Source organism: Corvus kubaryi, unplaced genomic scaffold (genome assembly GCF_017639235.1).
Source record: "Corvus kubaryi isolate FWS band 111438036 unplaced genomic scaffold, C.kubaryi_AGA036_p1.0 split3-73, whole genome shotgun sequence".
In the NCBI taxonomy this organism is placed as follows: Eukaryota; Metazoa; Chordata; class Aves; order Passeriformes; family Corvidae; genus Corvus; species Corvus kubaryi.
In genome coordinates, this window is record NW_024582091.1 from 6,838,277 (window position 1) to 6,858,502 (window position 20,226).

At 37.0% G+C, this 20,226-nt stretch overlaps 1 protein-coding gene across 8 annotated transcripts in view; it reads right to left on the bottom strand.

The window, feature by feature from the left end:
* Positions 1-20,226, bottom strand: part of LGSN (lengsin, lens protein with glutamine synthetase domain) — a 62,975-nt gene that overhangs the window by 3,284 nt on the left and 39,465 nt on the right. For 4 of the 8 annotated variants that reach the window (XM_042017152.1, XM_042017154.1, XM_042017153.1 and 1 more), the window contains 4 exons: positions 18,379-18,458; positions 12,637-12,696; positions 10,589-11,585; positions 1,015-1,193 (listed from right to left, as the gene is read on the bottom strand). In XM_042017152.1, the coding sequence (XP_041873086.1) occupies positions 1,015-1,193; positions 10,589-11,585; positions 12,637-12,696; positions 18,379-18,408 (1,266 nt within the window). In that variant the 5' untranslated portion in view covers positions 18,409-18,458. Of the gene's footprint in view, positions 1-1,014; positions 1,194-10,588; positions 11,586-12,636; positions 12,697-18,378; positions 19,811-20,226 lie in introns of those variants that run through there. The other 4 variants (XM_042017156.1, XM_042017157.1, XM_042017158.1 and 1 more) reach the window with 4 other exon arrangements.

The window sequence follows — 20,226 nt, forward strand, 5'->3', positions numbered from 1 at the left end:
AAGGAAGGATCATCTACCTTCAATCAAGCACCTTTACAACTTACCTTATGACCAAGTATTTTTCTGATGAAAGCTGCAATTAGGCCAAGTTCCACCAAGTGAAATTTGGCTCCGGTTTACATCTTACCTTTATTCTTCTAAGTGAAAAGGTTGCCATTTGTGTCAGCAGAGGAGACAGAACAAACCTAGAAAGGGGCAAGCTCAGAGCTGGAAAAAACCCAATTTTGCATATCCAGATGACAAACTGCATATGGTAGCTTCTCTTAATATGAATGAATGAATGAATGAATGAATGAATGAATGAATGAATGAATGAAGTCTGTCTTCTCTTAAGCAGGTGGCAGTAAACGGTATCAGTATGTGTGACACCCAAACCAAAACTGCACACTCTGGTGAACTCTGTTCCAAGATGTCTAAGCTGTCCATTTGGCACTGAAAAAGGTGTCAAAGGTGACTACCCTATAGCAGTACTTCTCCCTTCTCTAACCCTGCTACCTAATTTATCCTGCTTCCTAATGTGATTTTTATTTCCTGAATCATTACTGTGGCAAATATTGCTGTTAAGTCATCTTGCAACTCAGTGATATTTTCCTATGTGATTGATAACTATAAAATTTCTCATAACTAAAATGAACTTATCTTCAGTCATTTTATTTCTTTCAATGTTTACTCCTTTCTTTTTTTGCAATTTAGAGATGTTCAGCAAACTAAAATTTTTATAATGTATTGAATCTGAAAAGATATTTCTGAGGGAAGAGATGATTAGAACATCAAAGAACTGAAATTTTTAGCTTTACCTAATTAGATTACTATTTGGAGGAAAAGAGGAATAAATGATTGGAATGATGAAAGAAGTCTAGATCCTTCAGGAACATGAGCAAGAGGAGGGAGCAGATAATTTGTTCTAAGCTGGAGTTGCTGCCTGCACGATGGAGAAAATATAATTTAAGGATGGGGATGAAAATACATAAAGGTTAAAAGGAAAACACATAAACTGGAAACAAAAAAACTTACGTGAAAAAATCGAGAAGGAACATTCTTTGATCTTGACACACCATGGAGGTCTATTGATTCAAATCTGACAAACTGCACGTTGTCCCTGGCCATCTGCTGCTTAATAAATTCAATATGAGAGAATAGGTGAAGGAGAGTTGGGTTTCCAAGGCCGTTTACATCAGGGTCTCTGTTGAATGCTAGAAGTGAAGAGGAATGTTCACGTCAAACAAAATGAAGAAAGCTGGAATATGGCTCTTCTCCTAAAAAGTGCAAAAGTGGGAAATTGTGGCATAGAGTGTAAAAACAGAAATGAGAAAAAGATATGGAACGTGAAAGAGATTTTTAAATAAACACATGTATTTTTCCCTGACATCCTGTATAAAATCTCTTATTTTTTGGAATGGTCTGTAATTTAAACTTTTTTCCAAGTTAAGAAGAGAACATGTGGTAAAACCAGGAGTTTATGAGGTTTGTTGAGTGGTTTTAGGAGCAAAAGTAGTAACTGGATACCTATTTCCCATGGAAAACTGACAGAATACAGGTGCTGTTTCTTCTATGACTTTGTAAAGTGTGTTGATACGGAAACATGATAAAAAGGGCACTTGTCTTTTACTAAACCTTTCTTGAGGCCTCTTGAGGAGGATTGCAGTCTCCTCCAGTACAGGCAGTGACTTTCAAGGGAAGTTTATGCATTTATGCATTTGCTGTTATGGAGTTATCTTCTTAACTGTATTGCAGAAGCTGTAGGGCTCTATAAACTTCTTGACATGAAGGTGATAACACCTGAATAGAACCTCTATAATGGAACAGAGAGATGGGCAAAGTAACTTCCTTTCACCAACCTCTTGATCTCTCAGCCTGCTTTTCTTTTTGGTATCTAACTATTGTTTTTACTCAAGTTAAACTACACACGGCATTAACTTCCACTTAGTACAATAAACTAAGCAGACCAAGAGTAAAATTTTATATTAACATGCAATAAACTGTGAAAAATATATTTCTTTTTGCATTTCTGGGAGAAAAGTCCTCCATTCTTCCTGAGCATGTGGTCAGATGAATTTTTGCAGGTATTTCAAAACCACAGCGGAAGATCACCAACAGCAACCATTCACCACCAGCCTTCAAGTGGAAGTTTAAAGCTTCATGCTGAGGTACTCTGAAGGTTGGTGGGGGCAATCCTCACCTCTCTGGTAGCAAATTACCGAAACTAGAACAGGTCTCCTCTAGCAGTAGCCAGTAGGTACAAACACATCTTTTTAACCTCTCCTTTGGGGCAAGCAGGACTGCCAGTTGTGGGGCTGTAAGAAGGCTCACAAGCTGGCCCAGTACAAGGCTATCAGATTATTCCCTGAGAAGGCCACAGATTCAGTTGTAGTCATAGATGTCTCAGAATCCTTGACTATTGCTGGATATTACTGGATCCTCCAGCTTCAGACGGCAAGGAGGATCCTTTAGGACAGACAAGTAAGAAAAAGTTAGTAACTGTGCTCTCTGAGGTATGGCAGCTGAAAGTACAGAACAAAATTCAAGTAAATAGGAGAACAGAGTAAAAATTTAATAGACAAATCTAGAAAGCAATTCTGTCATATCTACTTCTCATGACATCTTTCCCTTTGGTCTGTTTCAGCTCTAAGCTCCTTATGGAAACAGTTTTTTTTCCAAAAGTCTTCTATAAACACTGGGACAATATGTCCTTTAAAAGATGAATATTAAATAAGGAAGCCCAGTTTAGATGTTTTGTGTAACACTCACTCTGTTACAGGTGCTGCCAAAACACAATAGCAAGCAGGGAGGACTGGTCTTGTCTTGCTTATGCCACCAAGTAAGTTATTTGAATACCACTTCAGTCATCCTGTAATGTTGTTTTACAGCATAGATGTTTGCTGGCATTTACCAGATTCAACCTCTTCATGAACATGACATTTATTTAGAAGTTTAATAACAGGCATAAAATGTGACTGTTCAGTAGAGTAACAGAACTTTAAAAGATTCTGAAAATCTTCCAAATTTTATATTAAGAGAAGTTTTTTTTCAACTCCAGGGACAGAAATCTGAGGCTTTTACCTTTAAAGCAGTGATCAATGCCTTATTCCATACAAGTTTCATTTCCTCTGCAAAGATGGTAGACATTTCCTGTCAACCACCTGTCACACTGAGATTTTTATGTCTTTGTGTTATTCAAAGTGAAGCTTGGCTGACAATCATTGACATCAGTCAGCTTTTGATGTAAATCTTGCAAGAATTTCTTAAAATGTCCTGAAATGTCATCTGTTAAATTTCCATCTACTGAACAAATATTTTTCAGGTAAAAACATACAACTCATGAAAAAACTGTAACTTTAATTCTGATCATATTAATTCTTTAAAACAGTATTCTTAAGAGATATAGATTATATAAATCAGTATCTAAGAAAAACACAAATGTTACAGGAATTCATATTAATGCTGCATAAATTCATTTAAAAAATAAAGCTACAAATATACTTAAACATCTGCCAATATCAGGTAATTTTCCAAATTTTATATATATGTGTTGTCTTTGAGCTAAAGGTATTTGAATAAATATATAATTACATGATGTGAACAAACATTAACAGAAAATTCATAAACAGAAAATGTTTCTAAAGAAGATTAAGACAGAAAATATTAATAACTAAAGAAGCAAGAAATTTTCTTCTGCAGTTGGATCTTTTATGATCAAAGATATATCTTGTTAAATTATGAGACTAAATTATACATATTGGTCTAGTATTAGATTAAAATTAATCTATATGCCAGTGTAGACACCCTGCTAGTCAAAAGACACTTATTCATTTACAAGAGCCTTTTCCCAAAATCTTTTAGAATCAACAGAAACAGTCATGTAGCCTTCACATACTTTTTAGAGTTCATCTTTTATATCATTTGCAGATTAGCCTTCTCATTGAAATAATGTTTCTGTAAATTGTATGATAGATAAAAATGTCACCCTGACTTAATATCTCTGATTGATTTTGGGAATATGAGAGGGGATTTGTTTCTGAAGTAATAATTACTGAATAACTAATGACTATTCACTTTTCTACAGCACAGGACCCAAAATATATTTTCTTTGGAGCCACTCAAACTGCATCCATGATGCCAATAATTATTTAAGTTTGGAAAGGCATAGGAGGGAACTGAGTACTCTGTCTTTACTCACTTCATATAATCATTATCCAGAGCATTAGTTACTGTAGGTAAAATAGCTAATAAATAAGTATTTGACAGGCCTTGCTGATTTAGAATCACAGTCTAAAAGTTTTACATTCTTCTGAGGGAGGATTCTGTTCATGAGTAAAACTTTTTCTCTAGGTTTCTGGGCCTCTAGGAAGAGGGGCATCTTCCTTTTCATTTCAGAAAAATCTCCTTAAAGAAACATGTAAATTCAACAAGATGCTCAGATTTTTGTTCAGATTTTCATTTTAAAAATCAAATAAAAATCCAGACTGGTCATCTTTCTTTAAGCAGATCATTAAATATCTATATCAGTTTGGCAGGACACAGAAAAGAACCTAATGTTTGTTTGTCTATGGTTCTGTCTGCATTTCCCATTTAAGTTACCATTGAGAAACAATTGGTAATATTCCTGTTTCTACTGTAATTAGTACAAAATACCTACAAACTGTCTTCACATATTTAAAACATATTAATCACACAATGAACTAAAAATATTACCATTAATAGTGATAACAATTACTATTATTATTATTACTATTATTATTTATAGAAGAGTGGCATCTTTCTTAGATTATTAATATCGAAATCACCCAGATTGCTAAGAGCAGCTAGGGCAAATAGTTGACATCAGCTTTCCCTTTTCAGCAACAGGAAAGTGCCAAAACAGAAGAAAGTGCACGTCCCAGATCAATCTTGTTTTCAACTTGTTCAAAGGAACCCTTTCCCGTGATCCCTTAATAAACCACATCACAACTAAAGTACAGTGTCTCGGGCCTAGAAGAGGTGACTGTGTTAGAAATCCAGCACAGGGTGCTCTGAAGATCTATACTGACCCCCTTTATAAAAACAGATACCTTGTGTTGATGATACTCACTAGTGAAGAGTCCCACAGGGTAATCACACAACTACACTTCTAAATCCTATGGAAATTCCTGTCAGCACTAATTTGAACATGTCTGTCCTTCCTTACAATACTCTGGTTTTTATATTTAAGGACGGTCAGTTTACTTGCTTTGCACAGCATGTTATTTACTGTTCTCACTGTTGTCTTCAAACGTTAACCACCTTTATTTCTCAAACCTTATATGACAGCTTTTCCTATGCCAGATATCATTCTTACTGCTACTTTTCTATTCCAATCTGTTTTTTTGACATGGTAAGTAGACATGAGTTGCATTTGAATGCGTTATTGATGTGAATAGTGACCAGAAGCGTCTTCAATTGAAAAAATATGCAATTTCAATTTCTTTCTCACCTAAAAAAAAAGCTTTGCCAAAACTGTTTACTCATTTGATTTCTGCAGTCAAGTACATAAAAAGTTATTTCCTACGTTGTATTTTTACTCACCTATAAGACTCATAACAGGGGCATAACTATGTAAGCATACTAGAAACTCCCAAAGGATAGGAGACAGTTAAAATATTTCCCTGATCTGTTTGACAATGAAACTTGCAATGTGTTTTCCATTCATTTCTTTTTCTCATGACAGTCTGCTTTCTTTTCTAAACTTAATTGCAAAGCAGGCTTTTTACCAGCATGACCGTGGAGAAACTCAGGTTTTTCTTGAGTTCTATAGCTAATTTAGAGACTGACATAGAGCTTCAATCAGTCATGAATTATTCTTTCCAAACTGGATGACAACAACATGACACAGCTTCTCAGACAAGATACATCTTCAAGAGTCAAATGTAAAGTAAGTTTTTATCTCTCAATAAATGAAAGATAAATAAATAACCTATATTTTTGTACATTCCAGGATATTTTATAAAAATGGCTCTTCTGTAGTGATGAGAAAATTATCACAGTTGTAGAAAATTTAGAGGATTTGAAAACAAAATATGCAGGTGTCTGAAAGAAATTTAAGTTGCGTAATACCCAATAGTACTACCTAACAGATAATCCTAAATAAGATGAAACTACAGTGGCCTATCTTTCTTCAAAATCAAACAGAAAATTTGGATTTATGGAAGGAATCACTGATCAAAGTTGCGTGAAGCAAGGCATACGCTATTGCAAACTAGGAAGCCCCCTCTGGTCTAAAAATATTTGTCCTATTTTAAAAAAATCAACTGAGAATCATAGAACAGTTTGGGTTGAAAGGAACCTTAGAGAGCATGTAGTTCCAATGCCCATGCCATGAGCAAGGACACCTTCCACTAGACCAGGTTGCTCAAATCTCCATCCAGCCTGGCTTTGAACACTTCCAGGATGGAAGAGATCACTATGCTAAATGGGAAGCAAGGTTATTTAGGGAAGAGATTTTGTACAGTATTGAAGGTAAGGACTAAACTTTTCATAAATATACTGTAGAAGGAGAGGCAGCTGGCAGACATAAAAAGCAGAGAATACATTTCCCTTACATTAGGTCCAATCTAACTGTTTTTGCAACTTATAACTATTACTATAAAAAAAGTAAGGATCTCCAGTGGGTGGGAATTATGGTCAGAATACACACCTCTTTCTCACACAGAATCACGGGATGACTAGCTTACTACAAATACCAGAGATAGATGAGTTGAATCTCACCTAAAAGAAGACAAAATAGATCAGAAAGACTGGATAGAAGTCCTGTCTGAGCATTTTTATTTTATATAGATCAAGAGGAAAAATGGGAAATCATGCAGAATCACATAGCAGGAAGATTTCAGCTATTAGTATGGAAGATAAAGGACTAAAGAGCTTTTGGTTGCTTTGGTTTGTTCTTAGAGTTTGTGAGGTAAAAAAAATATGATGAGTTGTATATAGCTCAGTTCAGAGAGAAAAGGAAAGAAAAAGACAAAAAAATATGATGTTTTTTCCAACAGAAAATAAGTGCAAACAAGAGGCTCTAGAAAGGAGCTGAGCTTCAGCCCTGCTATACTCAAACTCAGTTCAAAATATAGAAGAAAGAAAAATGTTGTTGGCATAAGCAAAGAACATGAAAGAACAGTATGGCTTTGGTTCTTCACCTTAAGAGAGCCGTAAGAATGGCACAGATTGTGTAAAATACAAAGCGGAAAAGGGTACCAAGTGAAAAAGACAGGCTTAAGTCCCAAAGTAAGACATCGTTATGGTCCAGGAATTAGAGCAGAGGCAGTGACTATGAAGTGACCACTTATATCTCCTGATTGTCCACTTACAGGTCCCAAAGAGCCTCCATTTCTATTTCCTTGTGACTGACAAGATTTACTGAGCAGAATCAGTTGGGGCAGACATGTCTCCTCCAGGTGCGCACAGAGGACAGCCAAACCACATGGGGAGTTCAAATTTGGTTCAGAGTATGTGAGCAAATTTTTGTATGTCAATAGAGAAAAAAGCCTAGGTTATTTCTTTGTTGAAGGATTCATCATTCTGTCCCTGGCTACTATAGTATTAATATTCTAATTTAGTAGCATGCAGAGCAGCACATGGCAAGGTTTGAGTTCAGAGAGGTCAATATACACCTACCTTACATGCTCTTTACACTATACATATAGCACACGTATGAATTCATCCTGTGTGCATGTACATGATGGTTATTTAATACTACATGCATGAAATTTCATCTTATTCTTTACTGTTTGGAATCATCCCTCTTTGTCCAAGAATGCAGGCATTGAACAGCTTAAGAAGCACCTGCCAATTAATGACTACATATCAACTTGCAGAAATGTGCATCATTATTAGATATAGACACTTAGGCAAATAAAATTCCTAAATTCATGTTAGTGCAGTCAGTGTATTCACCTAATCAGCTGCATGTGTTAGTTTCTATCTTTCCATGGAAAAGAGCTTTAGGTTAAGAGTTTTAGCTTCAGCTCCAGTTTCTCTGACACTGTTCAAGTAACTTTTTTTTTACTAACCCAAATATCTGACGTCTGCTTCTTTTCTATTATTTTTTTCCCATGTCCAAGCACTTCTTTTACAAAAGAGCTGACAAGAAATGGACAAAATCCACATACAGTAATATTTCCACATTTTCCAATCAGTATTTTGGAAAAAACATATGGATTTATTATTTTGGAGAGATGTTTACCGTGTAACTAACATGACTGTATATAAATCCTCTGAATTACTGACACAGACATATGTTTTAAATTTTCTGCTGCTGATCTCTAGAAATTGTCCCTTAACTCTGTACTTTTAACAACAATAAAGCATATTCCTGTTTTGGCTGTATCTCAACACGTAGTAGATCTGATATATAACCTCTTGTAATTTTTCCAAACATTTTGGATGAAGTCTTCTGATTTGAGCAAGTTAAACTATTTGAAAACTTGTAAATTATTGGGGTTTGTATTTCAGATCTACTCAGTGTTGAGATATCTTTAGATCCAAGACTTCAGGCACTCTGGTAACTGAAATATTTAATGTAATGTTTTAGTAAAAAAAAAAAAAAAAAAAAAAAAAATTAGGACTTGATCTTATCAACCAATAAATTACCATGGACAGCAATGAAATACTGTTTATGCAAAGGCTCATTAAACACTGCAGAATTTTATCCAAATGTTTCTTTTCTTCAGTTAATTTACTGAACGTCTTCAATGAAAATTAATTTTTGAACACATACCATTCTTATTAAGTGTAAACTCCTGTGCATTCCATTTACTAGTAGAAAAGCACAGTGAGCACTACAACTTTTTTGGTCAAATCCAAATGGAACCCAAATCTCATGAGTTTCCAAAACATTTGATATGGAATACTTTTCTGATGAGACAAAACAGTTTTCTCCCAGCTCCCGTCATAGTTTGCTCTCATCTGTAGGTCTCTTACAATCATCACTACCACCAGTGATACAGGGCAGGATTAATCCCAGGTAGCTCTAGGCATCTCAGAGTCAGACAAATGATCTAAGCTAATCATCATGGGGCTTCTTCCCCACTGAGTGGAAACACACTTCAGAGGTCATTTTTTCATCCACCTCTAATACCTCTTTGAAGACAAAATGCCTGGCTTTACTGACTAGGTAATAAGCTTGGATTAGTTACTTCATGCTGAGTGGCTACAGCTGAGTTGAAATCTCCCTGTGGAATCTACAATTAATCTCATCAGTTCCCTCTACCTTGTAAATAGTGCTATGACAAAGAATAATTACTCCTATGTTTTAAAACATATTTGCTGGTTTTGCAGACAATGAGAAAACAGTAGTGTTATAAATTTGATAATCATTTCGCTCACCTTTTAGAAATGTGAAAAACAATGTAGTCCGGAGAGGGAACAGCATCAAGTGTAGGCTGCTAATTAATCCTCTAACCTTTTTATTCTAATAGATATGCATAGAGAATGGTTCGAGCGAAAAATATCTTTTCAAAGCTTTGTATTTCTCATGCAGTGCCCCGAGTAAACACTGATAATGTTCATGGATATCTTGTTCAGACTCGGTCAAACTGGGTAACACAAAATGTCTACCAAGAAATCCTGCAGTAGCTAACAACAATTGACATGTTCAAACTGATTTTTTTCAGAGTATGCATAGGAGGGTTTCTACCGATCTGTCAGGAGACTTGAAAAAACCAGGATAAATTAATATTATTGTAAACATTTGATTGTTATTATTATATTTTGTTACATAGTTAATGATGACTAAAGTACTTTATCAATTAAGAGGTTGGTATTTCTTGTATCAGTAAGATAAATCAAAAAGAAAGATATCTATCCTGGAAAGCTGATAATGTGATCTCAGACTGATGCTCATGGAAATGTATTAATGTGATATCTATACAACTGACAAACTGGTGTTTTTGTGCTTCCTGGAAACAGAACAACAAACTGTTCAAGCCCATTACATTATCACAGCTAATAATAGTTTTTGGTTTGTTGATCCAGCTAGCCCAGAAGCTTTTACAAAGAAATCACAGCCTATTAGTAGCAATTAATTGTCTCTATAAACACTTCCAAAATGGACTTACTGAACAGCATGAAAATAAGTGGAAGTTCTCTCTGCCTCATTTGCTTTTTTTCCACTATAATTTATAAGAGATGTTTTTGCATTCCAGTTCTCTCACAGGACAAATAATTGAAAACATCATCCCTACATGGGACCAATTTCTACTGCTGGAAATGTTAAAAAAAAAAGGAAGTGTTAAGAAGCATAGATGCCATCAGAGCTTTGCAGTATCTAGCAGACTTTCGGGAAGTGCTGCCTGCACTCAGTTTAAATGAAGAAATATTTCCGTTTTAGTGAAAAAGACATGACCAGTTGTGCATGGCATTTTTTGGCAGGCAGTTGGGCTTTATAAATGCCTTACTTCAAAAATATCTAAAAGCAGCATAGATGTAGAGCACAATATCCAATCCATCCTGATCACACAGAAACCACAGGTGTCAGTTCTCTTGTGCACTAGCTCTGACTTAAGTTTGCAGCTTAGCAAAACACCACAAAACAACAGGAGCATTTTGTTTAAGAGGAGAGCAGGTGATGTTTAAGTATCCTTACCGGCGTGGCCTGTGGAGGAGTCAAACTGAACCTCAGGAGCTGTGCTTTCTGCAGGTGTAGGAGCTGCTGGTAGTCCCAGAATAAGTTGATCCACATTGCTTCCCACTGGTTGCTGCTGATCAGAGCCAGCAGAGCTGAGGACCAGGACGGTTTTGCTCTGCTGCCCCACTCCCTCTTTGTGGAAGCTGAGATACTTTTGCTTTTCCTCTCCAAAATGGGGAGTAAAAGTCTCAAAGGGCCCGCCCTGTTTGTCAGCTGCTTTCTCCCGGGGTTTCAAATTTTTCTGAGCAAAAGTGCCACCTCCCTTGCCACAGAAAATGGGCCCATGAGAAGGCAGATGACCTTCACTAAGCAGGTTTTTCAACTCTTGTAGACTTCGTTTAGAAATGCCAGGTGCTCCTGTGAGGGACTCGGCAGTATGGCTCCCTGGCATGGATGCAGCACTGCCCAGGGAGCCCATCTTTGTCACATGAAACTTGACAACTTTTTCTTCCATTCCAGCCTGTCCTTCTGGCTTACCCCCTCTCTGCTCACTGTCCTTTGCCCTCTGTACAGCCTCTGTGCAGCCACCTTTCTCTGCACGCCTCGCAGGCTGCACACCTGTGGACAACTTCATCTGAGCTGCTGTATCTATTTCCTCGTTCATTTTTCCCACTATTCTTTTCCCAATTTCAGCATTTTCCTGGGTTTCTCGTGTTTCTCCAAACCTGTCTTCTTTACCATCACTGCCAGAATTGGAATTGTTGTGACCTCCTCTGTCCTTTTGTACTGGAGGAAAGGTAGTGGGGTTTTGGAGAGACTGGTCTGATGGCAGTTCTGAGCAACCAGTGGTTCCTTTAAGGGGACAAGGATCTGGGACTTTTGAGGTGTGGGACAGTTCCATCTTCTCATTTTCTAAAGGAGGAATATACTTTGTAGGACCTTTGTTTCCCTTTTTCTTTCTGAAACCACATATATTGTTGCCATCAACTTCATCATTGTCACTTTCAGATGTGTTCTGTAACCAGCAATAAAATATACAACCAAACAACATGCATGAATGACACAGAACATGGCAATGGAGTACTACCACCAGCTGCTTCCATTACTTCTCGGTGATGGAAGCCTCTGTGAACACTTATTTTGAGCTTTAAAATATCTCACAGAATTCTTTTTCTTATGTTTTAGAACAAAATTGGTGAAAATACCTTCATAATACTGTTTTTAGGCAGATTTAGCATTGTAAGACATAGTACTTTGTGTGACATCATTTGCCAAACATGTCCTTTAAATGTGAAAGAAATGTATTTTAGTACTTACAATTAAGTGTATTCCTGTTCATATTAAAAGTATTTGTATTTATAAAGGAAATTTATTGCCCTGAAACACAGAAAACTGGCAATTCTTATAAATGTGAGGACTGAAACCTTAAAATAAGCAACTTTTAGATTAATTTCAGGACCTAATTTGGACAAATAACTGAACTTAGAGCAGTAGTCAAAAGGAAAAACTCGTATTTGGATGTTTAAACAGGAAAGAACCCAATGTTTACCTTTATATATGACATTGATATAGTTTATATTGCAGGGGTGGGAGCAGATTTTAAAATGGATGTAAACATGTGGAAAAGGTACAAAAAGGAACTACAAAAATTAATGTGCTTGCATTATCCCCAAAAATATCAAGAAGTGTCTGGATCACCATCTCTCCTAAGTATCCTAATCCTACCTCAAGAGTGATTAATTTGATGGTGACAGGGAAAGGGACAGGAAATCAAAACCAGACACTTGCAAATCAAAAAAATAGCACAAATTTCAATACTGTGAGTGATTATCAAGGTAGTGATGGAATTCTCCGTCTCACAATGTCTTAAAAAAGACTGCCTGACATAGTTTAACCAAAATCACTGCATAGCCAATCCCAAATTATTATATTACTTATGAATACCTAGTCAAGTATGCATTGGAGAAATATTAACAGTCCTTGGTTTGCTTGGGTTGGGCTGGAATTAGCACCTGTAAAAACACTGGGAAATCAAGGGATAGCTTCTGAATGAGACCATTCTTTACCTTTTCCACAAAGGAATAATCTGCACTCTCTCCAATTTCTGATTTTCCAGAAGAAGGGATCTGCACAAAAGCAAAGTGAATGCCAGTCTGGATAAGGCAAAAGTGATTTCTGTTGGCAGACAAAAGCACGTAGAAGGAAAGGCAGCATCATCCATTGTGCATAGGGAAGGAAGCAGCTACACGGCCTACATTAATTTCATTAACAACTCCCTTTTTCCGCATTATTCCTCCCTTTCTTCACTATTTTCTCACCATGCTATTTTCCATTATTATGTAGTCAAAAGAGGTTTATGGCTTCTCTCCTAATGAAGAGCTCATAGAAATGTTTCCTCTGTCTCTCCCGCCTGCTCCAAAATTCCATGGCCGGCTGTGTGTACAGCTGCTTCGGGAGCTCACTGGGACACTGCAGTTAGTGTGGCAGGCAGCTGGCCAGCAGCCCTGCAGGGAGGATGAACCTGTCACTCCCATGCACGTATCCTGACAGGGACATGCCAGTGATGCCCACTTGCAATCTAACACAGTTACTGGCGCATTCACAACAGAAGTCCTTGGCTACCCCAGTTTTAGCCCTCAGTGTTTAATAAACCCATTTCTTCACCCAAGGGCTTTGGTTTATTCCCATAACATACCCCATAAAATAACTCTGGGTGTTTGCTGATACCCCTATACATTCACCCATGTAGAATAGACCTAATTCCTACAGCTCTCTATCATTATGGAATAGAAACGTAATAAAATAACTTCTTTGACAGGCAAAGTGAAAAAAAACAGATTATAATTCAGAATTATAATTTTAATACTTTCCTTAGTAATTAAAAAAGGGAATGCCACTGGGGGAGAAACAGTAGGGGTGGAGGAACCAGTGTCTGCCAAATGGAAAACCACAAATTTTCAAATAAAAGATTCATCATATTAAATTTCTAAGCATATAACATTATTTTTTGACAGAAATAAGGAAGAGTTCCAGCTATGAAAGTTACAGTCATTAAAAAAAATGTGTTTTGCGATTTATGACAAATATTTCCTGCCATTTTGTTGCAGAGCCTGCCATCATCAAAATACCTTGATTTAAAATTTATGAGGTTTTCAGAATTCATCTGTTTCCTTTGAATAACTTGAAACCAGTAACATAATCATAACGCCATATGCATTTCTGCTTTATAATGTATGCTGACAACTACTGAAAATTTTAAAGTTAGGTTAAGTTTTTGCCTGCTATCTATATTTTAGATCTCTGAAAAATGTTCAGCAAAATGACCAAAGGAAAGTTGAGCACATCCTTTTTTAGAACACCTGTACTGAAGTCAGACAAAGGATTGTTCATGTGTCAAAAGCAAAATGTCAGAAAACTGCTTATTCACATAACTAGCCATTCCAAAGGATTTCATGAACACAAGGTACCATCCCCACATTATAATCCTTAACAAAACAAATTCCTTCTGAATAGAGGTGAGCAGGATAAGAACTGATCACTTGTAAGTTCTTTAATGGAAATGCTCCTTCGCAACAAATCTCTAATGATGGATGTATCTATAGATGTTTGCAAAGGGTATATTTTCCATGAAGAACTAGGCTGTGGTACTGCAGTTTGATTATAGACCCAAAAGAAATACTGCACCCATTACTCTTAAACAAAAACAGTGATCAGTTTTACTTTCAAATAAACAAAACTCTTACAATCATACAGAGAACAACCTATGCATTACTTTGGGTCCTCAGCAAAAGGCACATTGTGATTTTTTGCAGGAAAATTACTCTTAATTTCCAAATAAAGTCAGACATTATGGATTTTAATTTAGAAATCATTCACAGTATTTTCTGCAGTGAAACAAACATTTCTTTATTCGTTGCAAGGTACTGCTACAGCATCTCTTCATATTAAAGACAGTCATATGCATGAGCTATAACACAGACTTAGATTTACTTGTCTAGTAGTTTATGTGGTGTCTGCAATCAGAAAAGGCTCAGTACCTGGGCACAGAGGGGAAAGCACTCAGGAATAGGACTTATGAATTATGTGTTTAACTTTTTGTTTCTTGAAAGGTTTTTTTTCCCTACAGAAGATGGAGACAGTTCAGAGAAATAGTGCCTTGTATGAGATACAGTGCATGTGAGCTGGCTACAAACCATTACTTAATTTAATTGAACCATGTGTCATGCTGTGCTGAAAGCAAAACAGTCATGGCATTAATACAGCAAAAATTTTGACTACTTTTACATTCCTTCCTGAAAGTTCCTACATTTTTGTTGCTGTAGAGCAACAGTACCAGTTTTTTTACCCAACATTTGTTTCAGCATCAATTAGGTTTTTTTGCTGATTTTCAAATATTTACTTGCAACTTAAGTCAGAGGTCTTGGCAGTTTTGAAGTTTGCTTCTCTGTCTTAGCAATTGAGCATTTGGGCAGCAATTCAAACATTCCTGCCAGAAGAATTAGGTCCAAAATATAAAGAATGTAGGCCACATTGTCCAACGAATCTGAGATTTAGGTTTTTCTTTCTAAGGTTTTATCTGATGCTATTTTTCATTGATATTTGTTGGTACTTCCCCAAGTTCTGATTTCTATTAGGACTACTTGTCCCAGTGCTGCAATTTGTGCTCATACATCGATCCTCTCTGCACTGGAGTTTGCACCTGGTAAGGCTTCAGGTAGAGTGGACCAGTGCAAGTCCTACAAGAGGCAGGAAGAGTAGGGCTGGATCACACTTAATTTCCCTTTATGGATAATCTCAACTCATACAAATAACAGCTTTACTTGCCTTCGCTACATGCCTGCTGTGTCACTCTGAGTACACAAGAGTCTGGATGTCTTTGACTATCAACAGATAAGGGCTACACTTAAGCTTTACAGTAGCATGTTAAAGCACCATTCAGGTAGGAAGAGGAGAGAACAGAGGACAGTAGCAGCAGGTAAATATTTTAGCACTGTGCAGATGAAATTGCTTGCTCTACTTAACCAAACTAAGTTCCACTTCTGGCATGTGGTCAGGATTCTGCATCTGAGGGACATTTTATATCTTGTGGTAACACAGAAAATATAAATCTAAAGCAATTCTTCTTAATCAGTTTGTGTTCATTTTTAGGCTTTGTACAGCTTTGAAGTGGAGCATTAACTATATCATGAAATACAACACTACCAAAAGGCTGTTCATCTGTAAACCTGCCCAGCTGAGAGCATTGGAAATGTAAAGTGTTGCCTTTGGGAGGAATAACAAATACTGAGGTTTGTGGTGTGTGAAACAGGTGAAAATCCAGGGCAATTCTTGAACTTTTGCCTTAAAATGATTTTATAGGTGACTGAAAATATATCTGCAGTGTTCTGTGTGGCAAATTCAGATGCTGCAGAGGGGACCTTCCATTTTTCTCCTACTTTTTGTTTGTGTCATGACTTCAGGCAAGACGGCAAACACTATTGTGGTTTATAAACCTCTCTCAAAAACAGGCTGACAAAAAGAGACATGGAAATGAGAAAAATAAACTCTCAGTAAGGCATTTGAAAGGGGAGAAAAAGAGAGAAACTGAGTTAGTATAAAATGTGCTCTGAGTAACTGTAGATTAATAGCTGCTGAAGGGTTTCTATCAAAGGAAAAGGTGAAAGAGGCAAGCTGCAATTCTAGCAGGAGCTTTAGTATATCTAATCAACAAAATAACTCAATGTTCCTGCTACTGGCTACCTAAAAAAGTGATGCAAGAATTCAACAAAGTACGATAGGGGCTCACTCACATTCTCTTTTTTTGTTTCATATTGTTAACTGATTGTTAAGAGGTCAAATTGTGATGATCCTTCCGAGTTGGTGCTACAGATTTTTCAAAAATGAAAGATTATTTTTGCAAAGAACATCAAAATGTCAAAATCTGGTAAACCTAAGAAGTAGAAAAACATGGGAAACTAAAACAAAAGTCAAAAATATATAAGGTTTCGTTGACTGAATTTTCTATATATGAAAAGTTAATTGCTTCACTTATGTTTGGTTTGTTTGGTTTTTTTTTTGCATCATATAAAACACTGTTGAAAAACTGAAATTAAATGTTTCCAGTCTAAAAAAATGTAAAAATATTGTTCAGGAAATGCTGACATGTGACATTATTCACATTGTTTGAACTTTTTTCCAGTTCTAATTCAAGTCAGTTTTTCAGAGTTACTGAAATACTGTCATACTCTAAATGCTGAGGAACTTTTTATGTCCCACTCTAGCTGTTACCAGGTTACACTTTAGAGCACCCCCAGGTTGGTACATCAAGTTTATTTAATCTTTTTGTGTATTCAAATTTCAAATGAATTTCAAATACTTGAAGCCAAGTCAGCAGGAGGTGCTGCTTAAGACCTCATGCAACAGTACCCATAAAGCAAGTAGTTCTGCATCCAAGTGCTTTCCCTGCCCCTTTCCCTGGCATTGCCCTGCTGCTTACCCAGCAACCAGGCAGCAAAGGAGCAGAGGATGCAGGAACAATTACCTACTGCTGGGAATTAATGCAGCTTCACTGGAGTCACTGGAGTTAAAGATTTGAACCAGGACAGAATCTGGCCACGGAGTTCTACCAAGGACAACACAGATATATCCAAGGACTATCTCCAAGCACAGAGGGGGGGTTTGGCTCTTGGGTGCAGTGCTAAAACTAGGCGTGTGATGATAAACAGACACTGGTTGTTTGTAAGTGAGAAACATGAGGATCACATACTTTGTCAAGATATTGCTGTGACTAATTTCTCCCTCAGTGACCTTGTTTGATAAAGTGGCTCTTTAAGAGTGATTTACTGCTACAGAAACCTCACTGTGAAGGATGCGAAAGTGGCATAAACATTAAGTACATCTCATTATTTTGCAGTTGGAGAAGTTGAAGCACAAACTTGCCATAGGTCAAGGGAGATGTGTGGACATGTGAGGAGCAGAAAAAGTCTCCTTCCTTCTTTGAAACTTTTAAATATACTCAAGATTGTTAGCATCCTCCACGTGAAAATGAATGGAGTGAGGCTCGCTCACAATATCACGCTACTTATTTTCACATCTGACACCTGCCTTTGTCTGTTACACCCACTCAAAGCCTTCATACTACATACACAATTACCAGATGGGCTTCTCAAGGTCACTGATTATCTTGCTGCTTCAAAGCAACAGAGTTGTCCTTGTAACAAGATTATTTGTAATTACTTTCCCTTGACTATGCCACCCGCACTGTGTAAAAAAAAAATCCCTAAATAAGGCAGAACGTCCAAATGAATAAGCTGATCCTTCCTTCACAGTGGTTTGGGACCACAGAAGTACGAATTCAGGACCAGAATCTGCCAAAATGCACTTATATAGAAACTGAGCAACTTCGCTTGGGTCGGTAGCCTGACTCAAGAGTGTCACTTTCTAATCCAGGTCAGATCCTGATCCACAGATTGTAGTGCTTTCATTTACATTAACGAAGTCAAAGCAATGTGTTTCCCCAATAATATTAATAGGATCAGATTTAATACATCTATTTCTGTTACTTTTGATAAAATTATGAATGAAACCAATAGGAAGTTAAAATCTGTTAGAGTTGTTTCTTAAAGCAAATGGGGTTTTTTCAGCTTAAGCAAGAAGCCTTTCTTTGACCTCCATTTCCTTCAGAATTAGACCATGCTCAACATACATGCATGAAGAGCCTTCTACGTAATTCACAAGGAACAGGCACTCGCTTGAAATCTTGAGGTAGGTGCAAGAAGTATTTTATATCAGTATATCTGCTCAGAAATCATTCATGATCAGTCTCTTACCTGCTGAGTAAGATCTTCCTTTTTGTTCATGTCCACTTCATTCTAGTTCAGGTCACCATCAGAAATGGCCTAGTAAAAATCTAGTAGAAAGATATCCCATATTTATAGGCACAGATACAATGAAGGTTAGTTCAAACAGAATTGCTGTAAAGTTCTTTTCCCAGAAGGCCACGCAGATGATGAACCATGAAGAGCAACCCCAACGAGTCATGCCCAAGAGCACTGCTTTCTGGAACAGGGCTGAAGTAGTAAACTGACAAACACACATTATTAGCTGCCTGCCTGGAAACAAAGACAACTGAGCATGAAACTGGTTTGCTCAACTTTTCTCCTCACAAAAGGCTTTTGTCCTGTAACAAGCCATTCCTGTTCTGGAAGAGAAGCTATTGTTAGGCTCCTTAGAGGTAAAACCTACACTGGGCATTATAACAGCAGTATGTTTTTGAGGCACATGAACAGGGATTTGAAAGGCACAGCATACTGCAAGAACAACATGCAGCACCAGCCTGTTATTCTGGTTTCCATGTTCTAAATTAATAGTGGTGCATCTAGTTGTGTTAGAATTGGGGAGGAGTCTTTTTTGCATTAGATCTCTAAAAATATTTCAAAGATTAGATAGTTAAGATTGTCTTTTTTTTTTTTTTTTTTATTATTTTTCAGGTTTCATATGTATTCAAAGGACTGTTTTTAAATGACATTTCATTCATTCAAGTTCCTTTGGATGACATAACATTAAAGGATGGCCAAATTGTTGTCCTTACAGCAACCCTACCTGACAACCCATCACTCAATAAACTCAAGTAAACATGATGTTCAGATTGGCATTCAATGCGAAAACTCAGGTTTGGCATTTTTTAATACTCAAAAAAAAAAAAAAAAGTTTGTTAAAATTACCCCAAAATAATGACTATGCATTGGGAGCTATAATTCACAAAAATCTTGGGCATCATTGGTCAAATGCATGAATATAAGTGCCCAAGTCCAAAACTGGGATTCTGAAAATCCTTCCTTTTCTTGTAGCCCAGAGACCCAACATTTGTGAATCCATCTATGCAATTTCTGTAACTGCCCCATTCTGAACTGCCCCACTTGTCACAAACCAGAGCAGGCAACAGCTGGAAATTTGCTAGTATTCAAGAAATAGGCTTATTTATAAGATTTGACCTTTTGTCACCCAGACATTAAAAAATGTCACCCAGACATTAAAAAAGTCCCCCAGACCACTCAACAGGACCAGGCTCCTACAAGACAGATGGGATGGAACTCAGCATTTTGCTTTCAGAATAGTTCTTTCAAAAACGTTCACCACAGAATGCCATCATACGATCAGTAGGCACAATTGCAGTTTCTTTTCTAGGCAATGGACAGGTGTCATAGACCTACAGTTTGCCAGGGCAGAGCTGCTTGTGAGTCTATGTTAGGATGAGCTATGTCCAAAGGACACTTCTGAGCAGGACTACTCACACCAAATAGTCTGAGAGGCAGAGGCCAGACAGCAACAAATCTTCTGGCTTCCCATTTTTACTATTTTGAATACAAGCAGGAACAACCTCAGTTCTTAATTTGAAAAATACACATTTCAGGTTAAAAATCTCATTTGTCAGGGCAAGAAAAATATTCTTCACAAGAACAGTGGTCAAACACTGGCACAGGTTGCCCAGACAGGCTGTGGGATATCCATCCTTGGAGGTATTCAGGATTTGACTATACAACGCCCTGAGTAACTTGAGACATGTTCAAAGTTGGCTCTGATTTAAGTGGCAGATCAAGCTTGGTAACTACCACAGATACTGTCCAGAATAAATTCTCCTATGGTTTTACATCTGATTAATTTATACATATTTTTAT